Raw genomic sequence first — 12,038 nt, forward strand, 5'->3', positions numbered from 1 at the left:
CAAGGTATCAGAGTAATACAAACCTATAAATTAATTCTAAACAAAACCAAAGAAAGAAATTTCAATCTTCTAAGTATAAAACAGTTCTAAAGAGCAATCTGTTTGTCTCATAAATCCTTTTCAGACAGTTGTGGTTTTCTCTGCCAAAGGATTACATAAAAATTCAGGACAAAGGATTTTAGGCATCTTGAGAGAGATGCTTACTTTGATTGCTAAACACTGATAAATGAGTTCATAATATTGCATAAGTGCATAGACTTATAATTATTGAGTGAAATGTAAGCATCTTTACAGTGAGAGCCAATTATTCCTTGATATTCTAAGTTTCATTGTCACCAAAAAGTGGATATTAAACATTTCCATTTGTGAAAAATAAAAACAGTAGCCTAAGCACAATTGACATATAAGAAAATCAGTAATTTATGAAACCATGACAAAAGTATCTTTCCTTTAGAATATCAGCTAAAGCTACCTCAAGTACACTTTCACTCATTTGAGATAAAATGGGGATAAAATAAGTATCTTCTATTCAGTCACTAAGTACATTATATATTGATTCTTATCTTTCCACTCTCAAAATGTTTCTATTGCTCATTATGAATAATAGAACTGTCATATGGTTCTTCGGTGACCCAGATCCTCAATTCTCATCTTACCTGTTTATAATTTTTATCTAACAGTTCTGTAGACCATAAGCCATATGTTGAAAACATTTCTTTAAAAAAGAAATAATGAACATGTATTCTATCTTATGGAGAAGGAAATGGCAACCCACTCCAGTACTCTTGCCTGGAAAATCCCATGGATGGAGGAGCTTGGTGCAGGCTACTGTCCATGGGGTCGCAAGGAGTCGGGCACGACTGAGCGACTTCACTTAACTATATCTTAAGCAAGAAAAAGGCATATTGTAAAAAGAGCAGAAGTTGATATTTCTTAAAAGGAAATATGTTACTTAAGTACAATGAAAATACTTTGGAGTACTTATTTTGCTTCTAAAACAATTTGTAAATTCAGTAAGAACAGCTTATTGAATAATTTGAATAGTACTTAAACAATTTGAATAGTACTTAAAATGTATATTCCAACATGTACTTTGGCTTAAAAGGGAAATCCTTTACAAAATACAAAAACTTAGGAAGTAAACTCCTAAATTTTGTCAGATATTTATTAACAATGGAGGACTAATTTCTTCCAATATAACTGATCACAGAAGAAGATAATCAGTATGTATTTGTTTTTTAAAATTTGGAGAACCTAAAATAAAGGTGGATTATGAGACAAAAATTAAATTTAAAATATGGAGAAACAAGACAAAGTCACTCTTCTCTCCTTCTATCGGGCATATTGTTTTGAATGACTCAGGGAAAGTATTTTCAGCAAAAAATAGTAAGTTTAACTCAAATATTTCAAATTTATTTTGCTGAAACAATATTTATTAAGTGTTCAATATATTTTTCTCTGCTTAAAGAGTGTACATTTTAAAATACCAGGTATAAGAATTAACTGTTAGTTTGGAAATGAATATAAAAACTTCCATATATTTACTGAATATTGAAACTGGAAAACAAAACATTCTGTGTAATTTATAGTTAAAGACAGATGTGAAGTACTTAAACCATAGTAATTAGGTATGTTGATGAAATGTTCTTAATATTTACTAAGAGCATGTGTCATTTAATTATGGACTGAGCCAAGTTAAATGGCATTTTGATGTCATTGTAGAAGTAACATTCACAAATCCATGCCTTAAAACAGTATTTATATATCCTGTTTGGTTTTTTAAAATGGATTTTAGCAGTTTAATTTATTCCAGAAGGGAAACTTAAGTTGCCTTTAGTAAGTTTTATAAGTCAATAGAATGTATTTTTTGAAATCTTATTTTCATTAGAATTGGCAGTGTAACTTCCTGAGTATGCATGAAAGGATGTACATATAATAGATTTTGGGTTTTTTTTTCCTTAAATAAGAACATTAACCATCTATACTTGTGTTTTCTACCTTTTAGAAGTGATACAAATACACGAAGCCAAAACTTGCAATTAAATCATTTTTATTGCTAAAAGTTAAATGACAAATGTTAGAAAAATTCACTATTGCTATATTATCACTAGTACTATTAAAGAGCTGAAGCACAATGGTACATATAATTTAGGTATTGCTGCTCCTCACAGAAGTTCATATTTGGAGGTGAACAAAAAAAAAGAATGGTCTTGCAATGATTAATACTATATAATATTTTAAACCAGAATCTTAAATCACTCTAACGACTTATTAGCTAACGTTATAATTGTATCATATTACTTAGGTTCAAGTTCTTCCTTCAAAGAGTCATCAGAATAACATGGATTGAAGAGACTTTCGGACACTTGCCATCTCTTGCTGCTGCTGTTACATGAAAGGAGATATTAAACACTGGTTTAATTTTTAGATAAGTGTTAATACATATTTCAGCAAATAAAATATTTCAGTGCTTACATTAATACTTTTTTTTCAGTTCTGAATAACAACTTACAGTTTCCATCATAATTTTTTTTTGCAACAAAGCCATTTCTTTTTTAAGTTCATTTTGTGCGCCAGTAAGTAGATTTTCATGATTCTTCTCCAAGTCCTCCATACTCTAAAACACAAAAAGCTAGGTCAGTTACAAACCACTACTTTTCATCTCAGTTTCAAAACTTAGGCAGTTAATTTTCAAAAGTAGGAACTTTTTAATATTCAACAATGCACATTATTTATCTCAAATAAAAATATTCTAATACATGAAAACCAAAATATCCACTAAAGGAATAGAAAACATCATCATAAATCAAATATTATTAAAGGAGTTACAACAGTAATATACCTTCTCACTGGAAGAAACAAAAAATAACAGAATTTTATAAAAGGAATAGAAGCACAACTTGCTGTAGCTATGTAGTAGAAAATGGGGATTAATTCCAATTTAGTTGCCAAAAGAATAAGATTGAAAACGTAAGGGAAAAGGAGTTAAAAGTATTCTAGGGCAAGCGCATAAACAACAGCATGAAAGTGCAGAGTTCAGAGAAAGCAATTATGTGGAAGGGTGGAAGTAAAGTATGAATGTAGTAACTGAAGCATAAAAAAAGGATCATATTATTGGGGGGTGGGGGTAAATCTTGAATACCTAAGAATTCAGAATGAGAATCTACTGACAGTTTTTCAGGAGGGAAAAGATAATGTTTTCAGAAGATAGTATGGCAAACCCATGAAGGATAGGTTGGTCAACAGAAAAATCAGTTAAGAGTTTTTATAGTATAAGCAAAGAATAACAAGGTTCTGAACTAGGGCAGTAGCAGTGGTGAAGAATAAGGGAAATGGAGGTGTCAAATATAGTACTAAAGTTCCTACCCCAAGTGATAATAATGTCCAGTGATAGCATTTAGCACTTAAATAAAATATAATGAATTCAGAATGGAAAATAGCTAAGAATTTAAAATGTGTAAGCAAAATGTTTTCCCCTTAAACTGAGAAAAAAATTATATTCTACTTCCACATATAAACTATATTTTATAAGAATGTATTATGTTACCAAATACAACAAACCTTTATGAACTGCTCATACAACTGTCTAATTGTTTTCAGTCTCTGGCTCTGAACAATTCTAGATTGTTGGAAAACCTTTTGTTGCTGTCGAAACAGATTCTGCAAATGTAAAAGAAAAAATTATGTAATAACTATTCGGGTAAATTTTAGGAAAAAAATAAGTCTATGTTAAACTTAAAAGGAATAGTTTTCTAATCAGTATTTTTAAGATTTTTTCTTAACGTTTACTATGAGTTTAGATAATGTGTTTACCACTTACATACAATAATATAATAATCCAGCTAGTCACTGAATAGGAAATCTCAACAGTGCTCAAAACATGTCTTAATTTTTCTTGCTTTCTAAGTCAACACAGATGATCCTTCCAATACTGCTGATCTTTCAATTTCTTGACCTGTTTTCAACCAATGGTTTTTGCCCTTCACCCTACTTTATCTATTACTTACATACTCATAACCTAGATTTTGTCATTACCAATAACTATAACCTCTACACAGTATTAATAATAGCAAACTTCATATTAACAAAGTGTTAGGTAGGAAGCAAACACCAACAGCTTGTATATATGGTATGTGCCTGTACTTACAGTTTACCATTCAGCAGAACCAAACTCACAGCCAGCAATAGGTAATGGAACCTGGCTGAGTTCCATGAGTGTACTACAAGGCCAGGCTCTCCACTTCTACTTGAAACTTGGTTATAATAGATTAATTATAAAGCTACAAAGCTAAACATAATACTAACAGCAAGTTTTTCTTCTTGTTCCTCAGCTTTCTGCATATCCATATCCCACTGCTGGAACAAAGTCAGAAACTGCTGAGAATATTCTTGGTTAAGCTTTTGCCTGTAAAACATAATATTATTATACTTCATATCAGCATGGAACAACTATCAAAACAAAATTGACTTGATGTAATTATGCTATAATAAAAGAGAAAGTATCAAATTTCCAGATGTGAAATCAAGAAGTATGACTTACGCTGATTCCAGAAATATTTATTTTCCTAACCAACTAACAGAAAAACCCTCAAAATCCTCTCACGCACTTTAGCTCTTGAAAACTAGTGGTGTTTTATTATATATATACATTTTCCCAGAAAAGCCCATTTTATCTCCAAGCAATTTACTTTTCATTTTCTTCTATTGAATATAGGTTATGATATGATAGATTCACTGAAGTTACTGTAGAAGATTTTCAAATAGAAATATTTCACTTAATTTTCCCCCATTTTGGTACAATGATTTTGTACAAAAGAATAGTTAATTCAGCTAAAATATACAAATTGTTTATAATATATAAGGTTGATCATTTTATACACTGTTAAATAGTTAATTGTTATAAGACCAATGGTTTATATGACACTGACTTTTTATTCAGCTAGCATATTTTAAAATGAAAATAAATTACTTTTATTGTTTAAAAAAAGCCTCAATCATTATTTAAAAGGGGGAAAGAGGTCATTTTTATTGATTTCTAGGAAATGTATCTGAAGTCTGTGAAGAAATAAAGTTATAGGACTAAAAGACATAGAGGAAAATAAAATCAAATATAATTTTTACTAGAGATCCCAATAAATTGAAGATGATAATATTTCTCATAATTTGTACCCATGAGTAGTAAGGAATGATACAAATGTTGTGGCAGTGAAAAAACCAACAACTTTACCTTTGCTCTTGTTGGATTTTCCAAACATTTTCAAGTTTCTGGTTACTGGTTTTGAGAGAAGCCTTGGTATACATTTCTAGTCTCTTTCTCTTGGCAAGAAGAGACTTGTTAATATCAGCTATAATGAAAATATATATTCATTACATTTAATGTGAAAGTAAGTTATTTATTCCCACATATTCAAATAAATATGGATAAAGCTGGTTCAAGAATTTTGAAGATATTTTAAAACTACACATACTATCAAAAAGCATGATTAGTTGCTTTTTTTCTGAGAAAAATTTTAGTTATTGCTATCTCAATTCTTATTTTCTTAACTAGAGATAATTTTAATTTAGAGATGATTAGAAAGAGCTAATGACAAAAAAAAGGTCTCAAGGACAGACTTTAATTTTTTTCATAAGAAGACACTAATAAAGACTAAATTTAGAACTCATTATATAAAACACAGAACTTTTTTAAAAGCCTAAAAATAAAAACAAAATGTTTTTAAAAATATAGTGATACTATTAAATATATTTTTTACTAAGAGACAAAGCATAGGAAAATCTTAATTTAAGTAGGTATCTAAATAAGTTCATTCAGGAACTCTTTTAAATATGTTCATGAAGCTTTTTACAGGCCATTTTTTACCAATAAGTACTGCATTTCATAAAAATTTTAATACTTCTAATAATTCTTTGCTAGGCACATGCATATGGATCTACTGTCAATGGTCATTTTCAGCAACCATGATGAGGTTACCTATACTATTGGATATTTGGTATTTCCAAGTGAAAGTGAAAGTCAGTCAGTCGTGTCCAACTCTTTGTGACCCTGTGGACTATACAGTCCATGGAATCATGGAATTCTCTAAGCCAGAATGCTGGAGTGGGTAGCCTTTCCCTTCAGGGGATCTTCCCAACCCAAGGATCGAACCCAGGTCTCCTGCATGACAGGTGAATTCTTTACTAGCTGAGCCACAAGGGATTTCCAATATCTATCTCCAATGATACATTTAAAAGGTCAAGTATTTTGCTACTACCAAATAGGACAAAGCTTTCAAAAAATATTTGATTATATGAATGATCTATAGAGAAGAGCCAAATATTTACTCTTTTTCCAGAATACTCTCCCCAATACAGTTAATGTAACTAATATTTGACATACAATTTAATGATTTTTTTTTCAATTTAATGATCTTTTTATCTGACTATACATCTCTTTGGAGAAGGAAATGTCAAACCACTCCAGTATCCTTGCCTAGAAAATCCCATGGACAGAGGAGCCTGGCGGGCTGCAGTCCATGGGGTCACAGAGTTGGGAGTGATTGAGCGATTAACACTTTCACAGTTTCATACATCTCTTACTAGCAACACTGTCTTTAATTCTCAATTACATAGTTTGATAATGTAAAAATAATAATAAAGTTATTTTAAAGGTTTCAGTTTATAATACATTTAGTAAAGAACACAAGAATGTCATAGAAAATAACCAAAGAGAGAAAATGAAAAACTGACACATATACAGATATGCGTGTGTTTGCATCACTTAGTCCATGAAAGTCATACAAAGAGGGATAGATATTTTTCCCATCCATTTTTGTTCTAAAATTCCATAATCTATTAAACCCACACATGTATAAAGTAACAGGACCATTCTTAACCCACCATTGTTGGTACCATTCTCTTTTTCACATCAACAACTGGAAAAGGTTAATAAGGAAATCTATGAAGCTGAGTCACATATATCTGTGCAAAATCTTACATATAAAAACAAAGCATTAAAAAAGCCTTACAGTCCACTGATTATTATTTACTATTATACAAGTTATATGGTTTAAAACAATGTTAAACACAAATATCTCCTAAAACATACCTCCAAATCTTTCCAGCATATTCTGTACTTCACCCCTATGAAAAAATTACATCAGAAAAGTTTTAAGGATCCATAAAATATTTATTGTTTTGGAAGGAATATCACATACCCAGTATTTTACATGCAATACTCATTGGACAACCAAATAGCTGCTTCTTAACAGGTGAAAATTGTTTGACCATATTACCCCATATCTTCAACTACTGCAGAAGTCCTTTTCTTCCCATGTTTCTCAAGTGTTGAGGTCTTCTCTGCATGACAATAAAAAAAATTTTGAAATTAAGTGTGTTATTTTGGTAGTTTTTTAATGGTATCATATCTTAATTTTGAGGGTTTGTGTTTTTAAGCTTTCTGCCAAGACAAGTTTTTAAAGCAGATTTATAAATGCAATACTTTGTCTGCAGGTTTGTTGTGTTGTTGTTTAGCTGCTAAGTCATGTCTCTTTTGCGATCCCATGGACTGCAGCCCACCAGGCTCCTCTGTCCATGGTATTTCCCAGGAAAGAATTATGGAGTGGGTTACCATTTCCTTCTCCAGGGGATATTCTCCTGACCCAGGGATCAAGCCCTAGTCTCCTACATTGGCAGGCAGATTCTTCACCACTGAGCCACCAGGGGGAGCCGCCTCTATGTAGGTTGCTGCTAAGTCGCTTCAGTCGTGTCCAACTCTGTGCGACCCCAGAGACGGCAGCCCACCAGGCTCCCCCGTCCCTAGGATTCTCCAGGCAAGAACACTGGAGTGGGCTGCCATTTCCTTCTCCAATGCATGAAAGTGAAAATCAAAGTGAAGTCGCTCAGTCGTGTCCGACTCTTAGCGACCCCATGGACTGCAGAGGAATTAAATCAGGATCAAAGACCATTTTATACGAACAATTTTGCAAGTCTTCCTATGTTAATGTCATAATAATCTCTGTACTATTTATCAGACATCAGGTGAAAGATACTATAGAAGCTTCACTAGCCCCAAAACAGAAACATGAAATACACGAAAATGCAGGACGTCAGTAAACGTCAGGTCTGTACCTTCAATGGCATCCTCCTCTGAACCACTCAGATCTTTTTTGTCTTCTTGCTCAAATTCATAGGCTCTTATAGCCTGATCCCCCACGGATGGTTTCGCAGACTTCCCGGAATGTTTTCTTCCAGAAGGCACCATTTTTCAATGTTTTCTGATTGGGAAAAAAAAAAAAAAAAACACGAAAAAAACCCTTCTGAATCCAAAGACACGATTTAAATAGACTGGCAAATTTCAAAATGAGAATATCAAAGATAAGTTTAATTGAATTACACTTTAGGAGTCTCTTCATTTACTTTGGTGGACCAAAATTTAACAAGATAATGACAGCACTGCCCCTGACTCCTGGGGTGCCTTAATGGAGAGTTCTCCTCTGAGGATGGGGAGGGCGGCAGAATTCTAGATCCGCTTTTGCCAGCTTCTGGATAAATAAATTGAGGCCAATCTAGATTTTGCATTTCAGTCACAGAGTGAAATCAGCGACTGACAGGATCAATCACGACCCCACCCCAAAGAAACTGCTAGGGACAGAAATACAAAATAAAATCCGCAGAAAAAGACATCCAGTAAGAATTCCACGACCCAGGCCTCGAGAACCAGTGAAGGGGAGCCCTGAGTTAATCTAAATGGTTTCCGTGGATTAGCGGCGAGGGGTGGGGGAGGCGCGCGCGCGCGGAGACTAAAACCCACCCTCTTCCCCTGCGGTCAACCTGTCCACCCGCCACATTCAGCCCCAGTTGCCCAACCTGGGCCTTCCCGCCCGCTCCCCGCCACTCACAGCTCTGCCCACTAAGAGCTTTACGGCCTTCAACTTCCTGTCAGAGGCTCCCGGGAGAGCCAGCAGGAAAACTTTACCTGGTCAAGAGGAGCCACTGGCTCAGACTCCCACGCAGGACAAACACTTCCCTCGTCACGCCCGAAAAGCACCTCAATGGCCGAGGACCGCAGTTAATGTCTCCGGACAGGCGTGCCCTCCACTCCCGCTGCCCGCAGCCCAAGTACCTTACCTGAAAGGTCCACTTCGCAGGCCCGACACTCCTCTGAGGAAACTCCGAATTCCGGCGGGAGAAAAGCCAGCCTCGCCTCCCGGGAGCGTCGCTGATTGGCTGGCTGGAAAGCGCACGCCTACAGTGGTCCGAGGGCTCCGCCCCTTCAGACGACGGACTGTGTGAGGCTGCTGATCCTGAGTGCGTTTTGGGCAGCAATTTGTGGCTAGTATAAATGAGGCATGGCGCTTTCCAGTAGCTTTTTCTAATTTAAGTTAAAATTTTTCAGAATATTTTAATAAAATGGCGAAGTTCAGTTCAGTCGCTCAGTCGTGTCCAACTCTTTGTGACCCCATGAATCGCAGCACGCCAGGCCTCCCTGTCTATCACCAAGTCCCGGAGTTCACTCAGACTCACGTCCATCGAGTCGGTGATGCCATCCAGCCATCTCATCCTCTGTCGTCCCCTTCTCCTCCTGCCCCCAATCCCTCCCAGCATCACAGTCTTTTCCAATGAGTCATCTCTTCCCATCAGGTGGCCAAAGTACTGGAGTTTCACCTTCAGCATCATTCCTTCCAAAGAAATCCCAGGGCTGATCTCCTTCAGAATGGACTGGTTGGATCTCCTTGCAGTCCAAGGGACTCTTAAGAGTCTTCTCCAACATCACACTTCAAAAGCATCAATTCTTCGGCGCTTAGCTTTCTTCACAGTCCAACTCCCACATCCATACATGACCACTGGAAAAACAATAGCCTTGACTAGACGGACCTTTGTTGGCAAAGTAATGTCTCTGCTTTTGAATATGCTATCTAGGTTGGTCATAACTTTCCTTCCAAGGAGTAAGCGTCTTTTAATTTCATGGCTGCAAGGCACCATCTGCAGTGATTTTGGAGCCCAAAAAAATAAAGTCTGACACTGTTTCCACTGTTTCCCCATTTTTTTTCCATGAAGTGATGGGACCAGATGCCATAATCTTCGTTTTCTGAATGTTGAGCTTTAAGCCAACATTTTCCCTCTCCACTTTCACTTTCATCAAGAGGCTTTTTAGTTACTCTTCACTTTCTGGCATAAGGGTGGTGTCATCTGCATATCTGAAGTTATTGATATTTCTCCCGACAATCTTGATTCCAGCTTGTGCTTCTTCCAGCCCAGCGTTTCCCATGATGTACTCTGCATTTAAGTTAAATAAGCAGGGTGACAATATACAGCCTTGACATACTCCTTTTCCTATTTGGAACCAGTCTGTTGTTCCATGTCCAGTTCTAACTGTTGCTTCTTGACCTGCATACAGATTTCTCAAGAGGCAGGTTAGGTGGTCTGGTCTTCCCATCTCTTTCAGAATTTTCCACAGTTTATTGTGATCCACAGTCAAAGGCTTTGGCATAGTCAATAAAGCAGAAATAGATGTTTTTCTGGAACTCTCTTGCTTTTTCCATGATCCAGCAGATGTTGGCAATTTGATCTCTGGTTCCTCTGCCTTTTCTAAAACCAGCTTGAACATCAGGGAGTTCATGGTTCACATATTGCTGAAGCCTGGCTTGGAGAATTTTGAGCATTACTTTACTAGCATGTGAGATGAGTGCAATTGTGCAGTAGTTTGAGCATTCTTTGGCATTGCCTTTCTTTGGAATTGGAATGAAAACTGACCTTTTCCAGTCCGGCGGCCACTGCTGAGTTTTCCAAAGTTGCTGGCATATTGAGTGTAGCACTTTCACAGCATCATCTTTCAGGATTTGAAACAGCTCTACTGGAATTCCATCACCTCCACTAGCTTTGTTCATAGTGATGCTTTCTAAGGCCCACTTGACTTCACATTCCAAGATGTCTGGCTCTAGATTAGTGATCACATCATCATGATTATCTTGGTCGTGAAGATCTTTCTTGTACAGTTCTTTAGTGTATTCTTGCCACCTCTTCTTAATATCTTCTGCTTCTGTTAGGTCCAGACCATTTCTGTCCTTTATTGAGCCCATCTTTGCATGAAATGTTCCCTTGGTATCTCTAATTTTCTTGAAGAGATCTCCAGTCTTTCCCATTCTGTTGTTTTCCTCTATTTCTTTGTATTGATTACTGAGGAAGGCTTTCTTATCTCTCTTTGCTATTCTTTGGAACTCTGCATTCAGATGCTTATATCTTGCCTTTTCTCCTTTGCTTTTCACCTCTCTTCTTTTCACAGCTATTTTTAAGGCCTCCTCAGACAGCCATCTTGCTTTTTTGCATTTCTTTTCCATGGGGATGGTCTTGATCCCTGTCTCCTGTACAATGTCATGAACCTCATTCCATAGTTCATCAGGCACTCTATTGATCAGATCTAGGCCCTTAAATCTATTTCTCACTTCCACTGTATAATCATAAGGGATTTGATTGAGGTCATACCTGAATGGTCAAGTGGTTTTCCCTACTTTCTTCAATTTGAGTCTGAATTTGGTAATAAGGAGTTCAGGATCTGAGCCACAGTCAGCTCCTGGTCTTGTTTTTGTTGCCTGTATAGAGCTTCTCCATTTTGGCTGCAAAGAATATAATCAATCTGATTTTGGTGTTGACCATCTGGTGATGTCCATGTGTAGAGTCTTCTCTTGTGTTGTTGGAAGAGGGTGTTTGCTATGACCAGTGCATTTTCTTGGCAAAACTCTATTAGTCTTTGCCGTGCTTCATTCTGCATTCCAAGGCCAAATTTGCCTGTTACTCCAGGTGTTTCTTGACTTTCTACTTTTGCATTCCAGTCCCCTATAATGAAAAGGACATTTTTGGGCGTTAGTTCTAAAAGGTCTTGTAGGTCTTCATAAAACCATTCAACTTCAGTTTCTTCAGTTTTACTGGTTGGGGCATAGACTTGGATAACTGTGATATTGAATGGTTTGCCTTGGAGATGAACAGAGATCATTCTGTCATTTTTGAGATTGCATCCAAGTACTGCATTTTGGACTCTTTTGTTGACCATGATGGCTACTCCA

General features: G+C 36.0%; 2 protein-coding genes across 2 annotated transcripts in view; one reads left to right on the forward strand and one right to left on the reverse strand.

The window, feature by feature from the left end:
* The window catches only part of CHPT1 (choline phosphotransferase 1), a 28,151-nt gene extending 25,671 nt beyond the window's left edge, over positions 1-2,480 (forward strand). The window contains exon 9 of the mRNA XM_052639703.1: positions 2,306-2,480. Coding sequence (XP_052495663.1) covers positions 2,306-2,350 — 45 coding nt within the window. The 3' untranslated portion in view covers positions 2,351-2,480. The remainder of the gene's footprint in view (positions 1-2,305) is intronic.
* On the reverse strand, positions 2,332-8,239 carry SYCP3 (synaptonemal complex protein 3). The gene is made up of 8 exons (XM_052639704.1): positions 8,107-8,239; positions 7,272-7,335; positions 7,085-7,119; positions 5,228-5,345; positions 4,306-4,405; positions 3,562-3,660; positions 2,513-2,617; positions 2,332-2,385 (listed from the first exon to the last, which is right to left on the reverse strand). The coding sequence occupies exons 1-8, from the start codon at positions 8,237-8,239 to the stop codon at positions 2,332-2,334; spliced, it is 708 nt and encodes a 235-aa protein (XP_052495664.1).
* Between the last annotated feature and the right edge of the window lie 3,799 nt (positions 8,240-12,038).

This window comes from Budorcas taxicolor, chromosome 5 (genome assembly GCF_023091745.1).
Source record: "Budorcas taxicolor isolate Tak-1 chromosome 5, Takin1.1, whole genome shotgun sequence".
Lineage (NCBI taxonomy): Eukaryota > Metazoa > Chordata > Mammalia > Artiodactyla > Bovidae > Budorcas > Budorcas taxicolor.

What these genes read in the sequence shown, in the direction of transcription:
- SYCP3 (XM_052639704.1), bottom strand. Translation starts at nt 8,239, where the DNA reads ATGGTGCCTTCTGGAAGAAAACATTCCGGGAAGTCTGCGAAACCATCC. An exon ending in AGAGGAGGATGCCATTGAAG is followed by an intron (nt 7,336 to 8,106) that starts GTACAGACCTGA and finishes ATTGTCATGCAG; the next exon opens with AGAAGACCTCAACACTTGAG. An exon ending in AACAAGAAGAAAAACTTGCT is followed by an intron (nt 3,661 to 4,305) that starts GTTAGTATTATG and finishes TTACATTTGCAG; the next exon opens with AATCTGTTTCGACAGCAACA.